This window comes from Nematostella vectensis, chromosome 14 (assembly GCF_932526225.1).
Source record: "Nematostella vectensis chromosome 14, jaNemVect1.1, whole genome shotgun sequence".
NCBI classification, from domain to species: Eukaryota; Metazoa; Cnidaria; class Anthozoa; order Actiniaria; family Edwardsiidae; genus Nematostella; species Nematostella vectensis.
The window spans coordinates 13,726,271-13,743,004 of NC_064047.1; the positions used below are offsets into that span (position 1 = coordinate 13,726,271).

Below are 16,734 nucleotides of genomic sequence, written 5' to 3' on the forward strand. Positions count from 1 at the left end.
ATTAATTATTAAATAGCTATTTTGCCAATCTGGTGAACGGTTTTGGTCACAAGAATGGAACTATTCTAGCGAGACTCGAAAAGCGTGACCAAATAGGTTTCATTCCCTGGAGAAAGCGGAGTTGAATAAAAGTGAGTTTTGAATGTTTTCACTACATAAACCATTACATTTACTACTTAACTAACATTACTCGATTAAAGGTTTTTTTTTATTATTAATAAGTACATGCTAGATCAAATATGATCGCTCATGCAAACGTGATATTTTAATATCGTGCAAACGTGCTACACACAAACATGATAACTAAAATGTACCATAAAGAATGGGGGTAATGGTGACAAATGATTCACAAAATTACCACCTCGCCATCATTTCACGGGCTTTCGCCTTCTTACCGTTGACACAAAGGCTAGATTGGCAATCATCAATGTCACTTTCACATCGGCTTCCGTTGAATCCCGCAGGGCAGGCGCACTCGTACTGGCCAGACCCCCGTGCGGGGTAGGGGTGGGGATGGCATGTTCCCCCGTGTTGGCACGGGCACTCCATTGCCTTTACAGTAACTGTCGTTGTATCGCTGGCGTTGCACTCATCGGTGGCCACGAATTTGAACGTCTTGCTGTCGGAGGTTGTCATGGTGATGTTCAGTTGTCCATCTGGCGTGAATACGTAGCCCTGCGCGTCGGTGTTGGCAAGAGATTACGTAACGGGACGGTTATCTGGATCCAGAGCTTCAATTTGAAGCGATAACATCTCTCCAACAAATGCGAATTGAACTGGAAGTGTGGTGAAAACAAGCGGAGAATTAACTGAAAAAGATATTTAAGTAATATTTAGTCAATATAAAATTGCCACTTCATTGAAATAGCCAGTGTCTTCATTATCAAATCTAAATAAAAAGTAAAAACTAAAGTTCAAACTTCGGACACCGTTTTTGTTCTTGACTTCTTCGCTTCGAATGAATGTATCCGTAAAGTGTTGCCGTGCGTAAATAGCGCCACAAAATCACGTATTCCATTTTGTAGCATTTTGAATTCTAAATTATTCAAACTATTTACTTCAAAGTGTGTGATGACCATGAATCACTGGCTGAAAGATTCCTCTATCGTTTTCACCATTACGCTTGTTCCATGTAAACTGACTGTTTGCGTTTCACAATTACGCTTGTTCCATGTAAACTGACTGTTTGCGTTTCAGCATTACGCCTGTTCCATGTTAACTGACTGTTTGCGTTTTACAATTACGCTTGTTCCATGTAAACTGGCTCTTTGCGTTTTTCCTTTACGCCTGTTCCATGAAAACTGACTGTTTGCGATTTACCTTTAAGCCTGTTTCATGTAAACTTACTGTTTATGTTAAACCTTTACGCCTGTTCCATGTAAACTGGCTCTTTTCGTTTTACCTTTACGCCTGTTCCATGTAAACTGACTGTTTGTGTTTTACCTTAACGCCTGTTCCATTTAAACTGACTGTTTGCGTTTTACCTTTACGCCTGTTCCATGAAAACTGACTGTTTGCGTTTTACCTTTACGCCTGTTTAATTTAAAAATGACTGTTTGCGTTTTACCTTAACGCCTGTTCCATGTAAACTGACTGTTTGCGTTTTATCTTTACGCGTGTTCCATGTAAACTGTTTGCTTTTTACCGTTAGGCCTGTTCCATGTAAACTGGCTCTTTGCGTTCTACATTTACGCCTGTTCCATGTAAATTTTGCTCTTTACGTTTTACCTTTACGCCTGTTCCATGTAAACTGGCTGTTTGCATTTTACCTTTACGCCGACTCCATGTAAATTGGCTGGTATCTGGCTGGCATTGACGACACCACTCGTTCGATTTAGCATCGTTTTGCGCAAAACAGTGGCCATTGATCAAGCAGGAGTCATGCTAAAACATTGAGATGATAATGAAACGTTCATGGGAATCAGTTTAAGGCAGATCGGCGAAAAGGGGACACAAGACGGCGTATTTAGGGACGAGCTAGGTGCTATGCTCGATTGATGCAAGGGAGCACGGCAGAATGTGCTTCATTAAACGCGCGATTAAGATTATTACGAAAATAAACCACTTTGTTATGGAATCTGGGTAAACCACAAGAGTTGAAAGTCAGAGACTCGAGACTTATAGGCCGGAAGTCGGAAAGATATCTAAAATATCGAAGAGTTTTACTTTTCCTCGCTCATGAATTTTATTTTTACTTTAAAACATATTTCAGATATCTTGTTCGACTCTCGGCCTATCAGTCTCGACTCTAGGGGTTTACCCAGACTCCTTTGTTATGCAACGCGTCATGTGTGTTGTTTTGTAAGGGGAGTTATCAGTAGCGCTGTTGGGGGTGTGGGGCTCGGATTATGAACTGGATTATGTTTGTCAACTGTGTCTTTGTTCGTATAATCGGCCCGAAGATATGGGATACGCGTAGTGTCGACACGCCGATGTGCATCTCCCGCCGATGTGCATCTCCCTCTCTTCGGAAAGCATTCGTTAAATAGGAACACATTTTGCCGTGCTCCCCTGATTGATGTGCTAATTTTTTTACATTTGTTAATCCCTTCTATCTATTGGTATTAGTAAATCTATCAAAATGATGGGGGGGGGGGTCTGTCCCTTACTCGGTGGAAAATAGTTAACAAATGTTTTCGTGTTATAGATGGTACCATTCTATAGAATTGTAATCGAGTTAACGGTATTGTCGAGTTATCGAGGCCTAGTTCCCTCGGATGATATCAAACTCTCACACTTTAACAAATTCATAAATCTAAGTCTGAACTTTTTAGAATATTTTTCACTCACTTTTTATAGCTGGTGATATTCGGGATATATTTCCCAGGGGGGGAGGGGAAGGGGGCGTTCGTATACATACCCTGATGACACAAGTGCCTGTCTTGCTGCACCTCCTACAGACGGAGTCGTACGATATAAACCTCATCTTTTGCTTACTTGCGTCGATCTTGTTGTTGGAGATCCTAATGTACAGTTCTCCCGCGGGTGTCCCGGGATTGTCGTAGTCCCCTATCTTCGTTGGAGGGTCCGGAAGGCTGCATTTGACCCCAAATAAGTCAAACTGTTCGCCTTGTAGCTCGTGTGGTGATGAGTTTGGTGTCCATTTGTTGCCATACACCTGATATGAGATCAATCACAGTTTAGAAACTGACAACGGGACTGTGAGATAAACCAAACTTATTTTTTTCACATTGAATTCGGTTGCGTGACATGTGAGATTCTCTGAAGGTATAAATCCATCACCAAAGATGTTAGTCTTCTTGCATGGCCTCCTTCTAATGTCACCCAGACCCCATCGTGAATCCTAGGAGAACCATCGACTTTAATCACACATCGAGAAGATAAATACTGTTGTTTTTGTCATTGTTGATAATGGTGAAGATAGTAATGAACGCTGGCAAGGAAGAGGACGACGATAATGATGAAGATAATGATATTGACAATGGTTACGACGACGATGATAAGGATGATGATGATAATGATGATGATGGTGATGGTGATGGTGATGGTGATCGTGATGGTGATGGTGATGGTGATGGTGATGGTGATGGTGATGGTGATGGTGATGGTGATGGTGATGGTGATGGTGATGGTGATGGTGATGGTGATGGTGATGGTGATGGTGATGGTGATGGTGATGGTGATGGTGATGGTGATGGTGATGGTGATGGTGATGGTGATGGTGATGGAGATGGTGATAATGATGGTGATGGAGATGGTGATGGTGATGGTGATGGTGATGGTGATTATGATTACGATGTTGATGATGACGGCAAAAAAGACACGTGATGATGATGATGATGATGATGATGGAAAAAATATTATAATGACTTTCCAGTTTCAGCCATATTGCCTTGGTCATGACGATATTGTTTGAGGGTCATTACCATATTGTTTGAGGGTCATAATCATCTTGTTTGAGGGTCATTACCATACTCTTTCAGTCATAGACTTCGCCTCTCGGTCTTCTCTCTCTATTACTGCAGTTTGACATATAAAGCGCGTACACAGGGGGATGCGCAGGGTGCGTGCGCACCCCCCTTGGCGGCCAAAAAGTGGGCCATTTCTTATTAAGGAATCTTCAAATACTTTGCTTTTTTTCAGATGATACCTATTGCTGCGCACCCCTCTCGGCAAATCCTGGGAACTTGGCTGCATATTCTGTGTACTCTCGCAGACGATTGTAACTAAATCGCCTTCTGGTTTCTGCCATTCAATCCTTAGAGCGTTTCAGCTGGCCAGCACTGAAATGGTTCCAAACCACGCCACCTCCCCTTAAGGCGCTGACCAGCGCTGAAACAGCACCAAATTCCGTTACATTGAATCATGGAGGCCAAAAGGCGATTTAGCAGTTGGAATTCGTTGACACGAGTTCGCCAATATTGAAAACTGCAGAAATGATACGGAAACGATGTGTTGATTGACATCTTACCGTTTGTTCACCTACCCAAAAAGTTCATGTACTGTGTCGATTGACAGGTTATCATTTGTTTACCTACCCAAGAAGTTCATGTACTGTGTCGATTGACAGGTTATCATTTGTTTACTTACCCAAGAAGTTCATGTACTGTGTCGATTGACAGGTTATCATTTGTTTACCTACCCAAGAAGTTCATGTACTGTGTCGATTGACAGGTTATCATTTGTTCACCTACCCAAGAAGTTCATGTACTGTGTCGATTGACAGGTTATCATTTGTTTACCTACCCAAGAAGTTCATGTACTGTGTCGATTGACATCTTACCGTTTGTTCACTTACCCAAGAAGTTCATGTACTGTGTCGATTGACAGGTTATCATTTGTTCACCTACCCAAGAATTTCAGGTGCTGTGGTGATTGACATGTTACCAGCTGTTCACCTACCCTAGAAATTCTGGTACTGTGTCGATTGAAATGTTACCAGTTTTTCACCTACCCTAGAAATTCTGGTACTGTGTCGATTGACAAGGAGCAGTCTAGTGATGTGAAACCTTCTTCGCAGATACAAGTGCTGTTTGAGCAGTTGCCATGGTTACTGCACTCGTTAAGGCAAAGGTTTTCTACGATATCTGAAAATAATGATGATGAAAAAAGAGCTTATTGATATGATAAAGATGCATATCAAACATATTCCCCACGGATAGTGTCCTTCGTATGCATTGCCTTATATGGGCATTGATGCCCATATTTAGAAGAGCTAAAGTTTTCCCGCTACCTGATCTCCAGAAAACATGGTGAAAAATGCTGATTCCTGTCAATTTGAGACTCGAGGCAAAAATGTGTAAAAAAAAAACTTTATGGCTTGGTCAAATCTTTATCACACAAGTCTTGAAAAGCCCTTAGACCCAGGCCTCCAAGAGATTGGCCGAGCGAGTTTTAAGGTCACCCAAATATTGATATGATTGTTATGATGTGAAATATTTAAATGGTAATCCTCTAACAAATTTACCTTTGCATAGACCAAAATAACTCCGGGCAGAAAAAGTATTCATTGTATAATCTTGTCTAATCTTGGATGACTCAAATAAACTGGTGACCATGGTAACGGTGTGATCCTTTATTTTTTATCAATGTTCACCGTGCCAATGCTCAGCAAGAATGCAGGATGGGGGAGGGGCAGATGAGGGAGGGTTTGCAAGTCGCCTCTTCTGACCTTAACAAAGCGTCCAAAAATAAAAACGTCCTTAAAAGCCCAGCCATCAAAACACCTTATCTTTAAAACGCTAAAAACGCTAGACCTAAAATACACTAGACCAAAATCCAGCCAATAAAACGCCTAACGATAAAAACGCCCAAGCTTCAAAACGCCCAAAGATAAAATCGCTAGACAAAAATAAAGCCCAACCATTAAAACACCCAACTTTTAAAATGCTAAACACGCTCGACCATAAAAACAGCCATTGTACGTGGTCCCTACGTCATCACCGTGTGAGAACCCGACTTGGCAGTTATCAAAAATGCCCACATTATTGGTTGTGAGCAGCTAACAATGCTAATGTAAGTTATCCAAATGCGTGTTATACTTCATCCTAAGCCGACAGGTCATCTAAGATTCCAAAACAGATCTATAATCAGTATGGCGCGTCCAAAGGCCCTCCCCCCTTTTCCCCTTCACTTTCCCTCTACATTCCACCTCCCCTCCCCTTCCCTCTACATTCAACCTTCCCTCCCTCTCTCTCTACATTCCTCCTCCTTTTTCCTCTACATTCAACCTCCCCTCCACCTCCCTCTACATTCCACCTCCCCTCCCCCTCCCTCTACATTCCACCTCCCCTCCCCTTCCCTCTAAATTCCACCTCCCCTCCACCTCCCTCTACATTCCACCTCCCCTCCCCCTCCCTCTACATTTCACCATCCCTTCCCTTCCCTCTACATCCCATCTCCCCATCCCTCTACATTCCACCTCCTTTTCCCTCTACATTCCAAATCCCCTTCCCTTACCTCTACATTCCAACTCCCCTTTCCTCTACATTCTACCTCCCCTTCCCTTCCCTCTACATCCCACCTCCCCCTCACCAAGCCTCACACTAAACCCCCTCCCCCTCACCAAGCCTCACACTTAACCCCCTCCCCCTTACCAAGCATCACACTTTACCCCCTCACCAAGCCTCACACTTCACCCCCTACACCTCACCAAGCCTCACACTTCACCCCCTCCCCCTCACCAAGCCTCACACTTCACCCCCTCCCCCTCACCAAGCCTTACACTTCACCCCCTCCTCCTCACCAAGCCTAACACTTCACCCCCTTCCCCTCACCAAGCCTCACACTTCGAACCCCTCCCCCTCACTAAGCCTCACACTAAACCCCCTCCCCCTCACCAAGCCTCACACTTAACCCCCTCCCCCTTACCAAGCATCACACTTCACCCCCTCCTCCTTACCAAGCATCACACTTCACCCCCTTCCCTTCACCAAGCATCACACTTCACCCCCTCCCCCTTACCAAACCCCACACTTCACCCCTTCTCTCTCACCAAGCATAACATTTCACCCCCTCCTTCTTACCAAGCATCACACTTCACCCCCTTCCCTTCACCAAGCATCACACTTCACCCCCTTCCCTTCACCAAGCATCACACTTCACCCCCTCCCCCTTACCAAACCCCACACTTCACCCCTTCTCTCTCACCAAGCATAACATTTCACCCCCTCCTTCTTACCAAGCCTCACACTTCACCCCCTCCTCCTCACCAAGCCTAACACTTCACCTACTCCCCCCCTCACCAAGCTACACACCTCCCCGGCCCTCCCCCCTCACCAAGCCTCTCATTTCATCCCCTCCCCCTGCCTCGCTCTGCCTTTGCCTCCCCTTACCCAGCGTTGCAATTCATTTCCCTCTCCCTGACCTTAACCCACCAGCCTACCCCATTTTTCCAAAGCCCCGTCATTCCTTCCCTCTAATCTTCCAATTTTCCACACGTCAATGGCTATGGTTGCACTACTTACAGCCCTGCCATTCCTTTCCTTTTATCTCCCAAAGCCCTGCCATTCCTTCCCTCTGATCTTCCAAAGCCCCGCCTTTCCTTCCCTCTGATCTTCCAAAGCCCCGCCATTCCTTCCCTCTGATCTTCCAAAGCCCCGCCATTCCTTCCCTCTGATCTTCCAATTTTCCACACGTCAATGGCTATGGAGGCACTACTTACCGTGCTCCCTAGTTTAGGCCTGATCCGACTTTGCAGGGGGTCATAAACACAATTTTCTCCTTTGTTCCTGCAAGACGTCATATTACTACTCAGTGTTGGACCATCGTACCACTCGATGTTGAAGGAGACGTTACTCCACAGAGGAAAGGTGAAGTTGCACACCATGAATAGGTCCCTGTCGCAGGTAGTCAAGGGCTCCACCTTTGGCTTGGGGACCAGAAAACTCGGGAAAACGGCTTTCACGTCAGCTGTGATAATAGTACAAATACAATAGAACTCCGTTACTCTGAGAGAAAGAGAAATCAGTTCGAATTATTAGCCGAGGCTCTAGGTAAAGGAGCTTACATGGAAATATATTTGCTGTTCAATTTTTTTTATTGAAATCACGAACAAGTTATCGGTACCCTTATATGGGTCAAGGAAACCATCTAAAAAAAAAGACTGGCAACCGGAATAAGAAAAAAAAATCATAATTGCTTGTTTTGGGAAGAAAAGATATAGAAAGGAAATGTAGAGGAAATGCGGTTTGTGGAAACGATCAAAATAATGTGAGCGGAGAATTATTTCGGTTTGGAATTTGGATCATTAATTAAGATAATCCAAGAGAAATCGAGCTCACGAAAAAATAACCGCCTCGATTAAGTGGGGTTTTATTGTAATATACCAGTACTTCAATAAGATGTGTAGTACACATATAAAGGGAAAACTATCTTCCCAAATTTAAAAATTGGAATTCGACTCTCGGTGTATTGTATTTATTGTTCTGGTAAGACCACGACAGCTTGGGCTTTTTGTTTCTACTCAAATTTAAAAAAATATATATACAAGGTTAAGACAAGTCGGGGCGAGGTTGTGTCCCCCCCCCCCCCCCCCCCCCAAATAATATCCACATGTTTTTGTATCGCCCCCCCTCCCCCCGATAACAGTCACAGTCTGTCACAGCTCTGATATGTCTGGATTGAAGATATGGAATACCTGTGCAATTTGGTCCACTTAAGCCTTCGTCGCAGGGTATTCCATCGCCTTGAAAAAAGGATACAGTTTAAAAACCAAAAATGCCTACCAAACATTCCTCAAACGTTTGCTTTTCTACCACTTTGTAGATATGTGTACAGTGTTACATAATACACCACTGATATTTACAAACAGAATCACGCAAGCAGCGCAGCCATTCATGGTCACGAACTAAGCAAAGCCATAAATGGTCACGCAACCAGCACAGCCATTTATGGTCACGCACAAGCACAGCCATTTATAGTCACGCAACGAGCACAGACATTCATGGTCACTCAACGAGCTTAGCAATTTATCATTACGGAAGGAGCACAGCCGTTCAAGGTCACAGAACAGGCACATCCATTCATGGTCACGCAACGAGCACAGCCATTCATAGTCACGCAACGAGGACAGCCATTCACGGTCACACAACGAGCACAGCCATTCATGGTCACGCAACGAGCTTAGCCATTCATCATTACGCAAGAAGCACAGCCATTTATGGTCACGCAACAAGTATAGCAATTCATAGTCACGCAACGAGGATAGCCATTCATGGTCACACAACGAGCACAGCCATTCATGGTCACACAACGAGCGCAGCCATTCATGGTCACGCAGCGAGCACAGTCATAAATGGTCACGCAACGAGCACAGCCATTCATAGTCACGCAAAAAACGCAGCCATTCATGGTCACGCAACGAGCACAGCCATTCATGGTCACGCAACAAGAACAGCCATTCATGGTCACGCAACGCTTTCCTCGCGTGACCAGCTCCAATAACTGGTGTCCCGAAAACCTACCTGCGCAGTACGCCATTGAGCACCCATAAGGAGGTCGAAGATAGTAGCCATAGTACCCTCCGCTGCACATCTCCACGCACATGTCAATAGAACGGAAGCAGCCGTTCTTCCTGTTATTGACGTTAACTCACGCGGTAGTTTCCTTGGTTACCCTAATCGTTTCTGGGTGTGTCCCCCTCATCCATATCGGCGCGAAGGTTCCACACATGTTCGGCTCGGTTTTAGTGGTCGGGATCTCGCCGCCGACACTGCTAGTGAACCGATACCATCCGGGCTGAAGGAGGTAGTCGCACAAGGCGGGCTGCGGTCTTTTCTATCTGTATTTTGTGCTTCTATGCGGGTCTTTAATCGGGATGTAGTTCGCTGCTGAGCAGGGGTCGGCGGGCCTTGGGCAGCTTCTCCCGTCGGACGTTCCCTTGAAGCCAGTAAAGGCGTAAAGAACAAGGATACAAGCTGCAAATCTTCCCATTGTCAATTAGCTTTAGCTCAGAGGGACAAAAAGAAAAGTAAAGTTGAGGGTGGCGATTTCAAAATCACTTGGGCGCATGCTCAAAATCCTGGCCACTGTGGAAGCGCAAAGCAAGACCGCACAGGCCGCGGGCATGTCCTTTAAACCAATACCGCACAGGCCGCGGGCATGTCCCTTAAACCAAGACCGCACAGGCCGCGGGCATGTCCCTTAAACCAAGACCGCACAGGCCGCGGGCATGTATCTTAAACCTAGACCGCACAGGCCGCGGGCATGTATCTTAAACCAAGATCGCACAGGCCGCGGGCATGTCCCTTTAACCTTGATTTACCAGTTTCTGCTAAAAACCAATATGTGGGAAAATATTTCCAAACTATTAACGAATAAAAACTATGCTATATGGCGTGAAGCACACATATAAATAGATGAATCCTCCTTCACAGCAATCACAATAAAGATACTTCTAGAGATAGAAATATACTCTTCGTGTTTTTGTACCATCCTGAATGGATAGAGTGATTAGGAACCAGTGTCTGGATGTCGGTAGTCAGTTAAATCTTTTATAATATGTCGGTAGTCAGGAAGAATTATCGGTCTTTGTCGGTAGTCGGTAAATCTAAATTAGTATTCGCTTTTGTACCAGATTTTATGTATAAACTAGATTAAACATTATTTAGGATTGAGTAGTAATTGATAACTTATTGATAATAAATTAATTATGGATTAATAATTGACAGAAAAGTTGATGCAACATGAAAAACAGTGCAGATTCTGAAATGACGTATTTTGTAGATTGACGATGGAAGTAAAGAGTAAAAAGACGGGAAATAATGTCTGTAGTCGACAAATATTTTTTGTCGCTAGTCACTAGTTTTCATGTTTTGTCGGTAGTCGGTTCAGGCCGTTTGTCGCCAGTCGGTTAACCCCATCCAGACCATCATGTTATGCAGAGTTATGCACTGCCTTGCATATTCCTATTATTGCGATATTGTCGTGATACTGTCGACAGTATTATAGTTTCTTTTTTTCTACAAAAAAGTATGTTTCTAGTATAGGGTAAAGCCAGTAAGCACTCCATAGTGTTTTATTACGTGGATTATTACGGGAACATATGTGGGCATATTATGTTTTTGGGGATCACTCGCGCGCCGGGATCATTTGCGGTACTGTACAGACATGAGTTTGAGATGTGCTCGCTAAAAAACAGCTTCTGTGAGCGGTGAGAGAGATTAGAGGGAATCAAAGTGGTTTCTAAAGACCACATTCTTTATCACATCATCTTTAAGTTATGAATAGTAAGAGAAGATATGAGATATTTGCGCCTTTTTGGTTTGTACTTATACTGTACATCTGCTTCAAAACACTCTTTTATGATGCTGAATGGATCATAAAGATCTTTTAGATACGAGTTAAGACATTACACGAATAGCATAGGGACTTTTAGATACGAGCTAAGACATAACACGAATAGCATAGGGACTTTTAGATACGAGCTTAAAGACATAACACGAATAGCATAGGGACTTTTAGATACGAGCCAAGACATAACACGAATAACATAGGGACTTTTAGATACGAGCTAAGACATAACACGAATAGCATAGGGACTTTTAGATACGAGCCAAGACATAACACGAATAGCATAGGGACATTTAGATACGAGCTGAGACATAACACGAATAGCATAGGGACTTTTAGATACGAGCTAAGACATAACACGAATAGCATAGGGACTTTTAGATACGAGCTAAGACATAACACGAATAGCAAGACTTTTAGATACGAGCCAAGACATAACACGAATAGCATAGGGACTTTTAAATACGAGCTAAGACATAACACGAATAGCATAGGGACTTTTAGATACGAGCTAAGACATAACACGAATAGCATAGGGACTTTTAGATACGAGCTAAGACATAACACGAATAGAATAGGGACTTTTAGATACGAGCTAAGACATAACACGAATAGCATAGGGACTTTTAGATACGAGCTAAGACATAACACGAAAAGCATAGGGACTTTTAGATACGAGCTAAGACATAACACGAATAGCATAGGGACTTTTAAATACGAGCTAAGACATAACACGAATAGCAGAGGGACTTTTAGATACGAGCTAAGACATAACACGAATAGCATAGGGACTTTTAAATACGAGCTAAGACATAACACGAATAGCATAGGGACTTTTAGATACGAGCTAAGACATAACACGAAAAGCATAGGGACTTTTTGATACGAGCTAAGACATAACACGAATGGCATAGGGACTTTTAAATACGAGCTAAGACATAACACGAATAGCATAGGGACTTTTAGATACGAGCTAAGACATAACACGAAAAGCATAGGGACTTTTTGATACGAGCTAAGACATAACACGAATGGCATAGGGACTTTTAGATAGGAGCTAAAACATAACACGAATAGAATAGGGACTTTTAGATACGAGCTAAGACATAACACGAATAGCACAGGGACTTTTAGATACGAGCTAAGACATAACACGAATAGCATAGGGACTTTTAGATACGAGCTAAGACATAACACGAATAGCATAGGGACTTTAGATACGAGGTAAGACATAAAACGAATAGCATAGGGACTTTTAGATACGAGCTAAGACATAACACGAATAGCATAGGGACTTTTAGATACGAGCTAAGACATAACACGAATAGCATAGGGACTTTTAGATACGAGCTAAGACATAACACGAATAGCATAGGGACTTTTAGATACGAGCTTAAACATAACACGAATAGCATAGGGACTTTTAGATACGGGCTAAGACATAACACGAATAGCATAGGGACTTTTAGATACGAGCTAACACATAACACGAATAGCATAGGGACTTTTAGATACGAGCTAAGACATAACACGAATAGCATAGGGACTTTTATATACGAGCTAAGACATAACACGAATAGCATAGGGACTTTTAGATACGAGCTAAGACATAACACGAATAGCATAGGGACTTTAGATACGAGCCAAGACATAACACGAATTGCATAGTGACTTTTAGATACGAGCTAAGACATAACACGAATAGCATAGGGACTTTTTGATACGAGCTAAGACATAACACGAATAGCATAGGGACTTTTAGATACGAGCTAAGACATAACACGAATAGCATAGTGACTTTTAGATACGAGCTAAGACATAACACGAATAGAATAGGGACTTGGAAGGGCTAATTGTATTATTGACGCTAAGAGTGTCCATTTTGAGCGATGTTTTAGGAAACAAAACTCCTTAAAGAAAACTTGGAGTAAGATGTCGCCTTGACGCGGAAGTTAAAACACAAAGGTAACACAGGTTTTCGCGTTCTCAGGTTCTCTAAGCGGCCAGCTATAGAAACATAAGGCACGTTTATAAGCTAAATGAAAATATACTTAATATACTTATCTGATACAGACGCAACCAGTCTATTCTGGACCTATGAATTTAGAAAACTAACCTTACGTCACAAATCATTACGTTTAATTGATTATTCTGCACGTCTAGCGGCGTTTCTATATTAGTCGTTATTTAGCCTCATATGTAAAATGCAAAAATACCGTTAAAATGGCGAATAGTGACCGTGGTGTGAATTAACTAACGTTTGAGGCCCTCCGCCAAATCGCAGCTCAAAATACGTAACCCTCCCCCCCAAACATACCAGCACTCCCCCCACCCCCCGTTAAATAATTACTCTTCCCTACAAATAAAAACTGTATGGGACAAGTTAAGTTGTGTCTTGGGCATGTTTTCGATAAAAAGTGGTTTGATTTTGGGATATCTTGATATACTAAAAAAGTAACAACTTTATTCACTGACAAAAGTGTCAATCTTCTAGCACGGCACACGTCTCGATAATAGGGACTCTCTTAAACGGGGTCAACAATTCACCGGAAGAAACTTTTACTCAGACCAACCATCACTATTATTCTCCCAATGACGAAGGCAGGGCCCTCTGAATGGTCGATGTCCGATATTCTCTCATAATAATGGCAACGCTTGTAAGATAAACCACTACAAATACCACAGAAAAGACATAACTCCAGGAAAATTTCACTACACAAAAATGCGATACCCGAATTCTATACCCCAAAATACGTGACTTATTACCCCCCTCACAAGTGTTATAATGCCATAACGAGGAGACTGTGCATCCAAGAATAGAAGGCTACATACATGCAACTTTATTTGTCCACAAATTTCTATACATTTCAATAGGTATATTACATTATACATGTATATGATGTAATAAAAAATAATATAAAAGGTGACGAGTGCCCATGGTTAAAATGCTTAACCAGAGTCACCATTCAGGCCCTAAGGGAGTGTCATCCCTCAAGACTCAGGATACCTTAATTTAAGGTCCCCAATTGATTGTCATATAATCCCCCCTTACCCTCAGCTTAATTATTGAACAGACTTCTCCCCTAAACTATTTCACAATCTTGTATATCTAAAAGCCTCGCTTTAAATGGCTTATTACAGCAGTAATCCGTCACAGATTTTGAACATCAAAAATGCATTGTTTTTGAAAGCCAGTTTAATTAATCAAAACTTGTAAGCTGCACTGGTGTTATAGAATCCTGAACTAAGCTCGAGATGTACACACACACTTCAAATAAGGCTGAACTAAAGAATCCCTGTGCCCGCGTTGGCTCATGGGTATCAAAAAAATGAGCAAATTCAAATTTAAAACTGTCTTTTTTTCATCTTTTTTTGTGCTTTTTACCACTTGCACTGGGGTTTTCATAACATGTAGTTTTGTGATTTACATGCTACCCATGATGCATTCGCGGGTCACAACACATGTATTTCCACGATACATCCTAATTCAAAATCAGTAATTTCATGACACAGTACCAACTAACAAATATTTATACATCTTTATGTCTATTGTCACTTTACAGGCGTTCAAAGCTGTATTCAGTCCACCACCTCGTGAAACACCTCCATTTCGTCGGGTGTGAATGTCCAGGTGCCAGCAAAGACGTCACACGGGCCATCAAATGTGGCGCCCTGGGGACGAGCGTACTTGTGTGGCTCCGTACGGGACACTTTATTACCCCCCGCGTTGTCAGCGATGTACAGGTCACTACCACCACAAAACCACGGATCACCAAACACCTGACCGTAACTTGTGTGGTCATAAATGGCAAATTTATCTGGCGGGTCCCTCAATGGCAACTTTTCAGGGCGGTAGCCATTCTTGTTACACAGCGTGAACAAGAATGACCTGCTGGAGGACTGCCATCCACGGTCACTCACTTTGAAGAACATAAAACAAAATGCGTTATTTTTATAATAAAAACTAGAATAAATACGACAAAAAATGTGTTTTGGTATATCATAACAGCTGAACTCGTATAATTTAAATTCTCAAATGTCAGAATTGACACTTTTCGTTAGTATGACCAAATAATAATAAAAAAAAAAATAGTAAAGAAGCTTCCATGCATTCATGAATTGTGTCTTTTCCAGTTAAGACCTGATTCTTGCGACCCGCGTAAAGTTTTCTCAGATACGGGGTTTCCACCCTCCAGATATCGGCACTGAAAAATATTACTTCCCGGCTTGCAGAAATGTCCAATTTTTCATAAAGAGGGGGGAGGGGAGGGGGAGATAGCTCTTTTCGAGGATAGAAAATATGTTAAAGTAAAAGATCTTATAACCCCCATCCCATTTAAGCCCCTGTCTATAATAATTAAGCCCCTACCCCTGCCTGATTTGGGTTTTGTTTTTTTGTACAAAGAAAGTAATATAAATACTTATTAATAGCATCTAAGACTTTATAGGAACCAAAATACCTAGTGTCGGATCTGAAAATAATTTAAATAAGTCCCCTGTGTAACCAAGCAGATTTCTTCGGCACTAAAAAGGAAACAAGCGACAGGGGCCTATCAGAGATTTTACGATGATTTATTAGAGGCCGTTTTCGTAGCCTACCTGTAGGCTTTGATAGTTTTTCCGGCACTAAAACCCCAAAAACACAAAGTTCGAGGCGGCCGGATTATGCGAGCTCGAAATATAAATATTATTTTATAAATAATAATTCATATCTTTTGATAAATAAGATACTAGTTATCATAATATTATTATATTAAACTACAAAACTATTTTGTCGCGTGATATATCTAGGGACATTTAATCTCTTACTCACAACCCTTAAATGGAGCTTCAATGGAGCCTGTCGGGAATGTAATTACAGTCACAACAAGGGTAAAAAGAATTATCTGCGAAATTCTTTATAGGTAAAAAAGCAAAAAAAATCATAAAACTATTGAGATGATTAACAGTAATGATACAAAACTCCCTGCTTTTGTATAAATTAATATCTGAGGCAATTCAACAGTAGGCAAATAACAGAATTACTAGAAAAATAAATTTGCCAAGATATCAGAAATTCTTCTAAATTGCTCGATTTTAATAACCTTTACTTCTAGTATTGTCCAAGGACAAATCTAGTTAGTAAATTGCCCGATTTTTAATAACCTTTACTTCTAGTATTGTCCAAGGACAAATCTAGTTAGTTTGAAAACATTTCCCTGCACCAAACAGCAAAATTTAACGGGTTCACTTTACGTGTTGCAATGAAAAGGGCTAACAAACTATTTTTTATTTGTCCATCCGATCCTTTTATCAGAAGATATGCGTAATTACATAGTTGGTGGAAGGGGGAGGAAAAAGTAACAAGTATTGTCTGCCAGAGAAGGAACCCTACCACCGTCCTACTTGTATTCGGTTCATAAGATGATGTATTGCAAACGGGCTTTGTCGAGTTCATATAAAAAAGGACATCGTGACCGTCCACGGGAAAACGTACACTAA

General features: G+C 42.0%; 1 protein-coding gene across 1 annotated transcript in view; it reads right to left on the minus strand.

Annotated features, from left to right (window-relative positions):
• Positions 1 to 14,078: 14,078 nt before the first annotated feature.
• The window catches only part of LOC116611725, a 46,704-nt gene continuing 44,048 nt past the window's right edge, over positions 14,079 to 16,734 (minus strand). Inside the window, exon 7 of the mRNA XM_048721454.1 lies at positions 14,079 to 15,173. Coding sequence (XP_048577411.1) covers positions 14,833 to 15,173 — 341 coding nt within the window. The 3' untranslated portion in view covers positions 14,079 to 14,832. The remainder of the gene's footprint in view (positions 15,174 to 16,734) is intronic.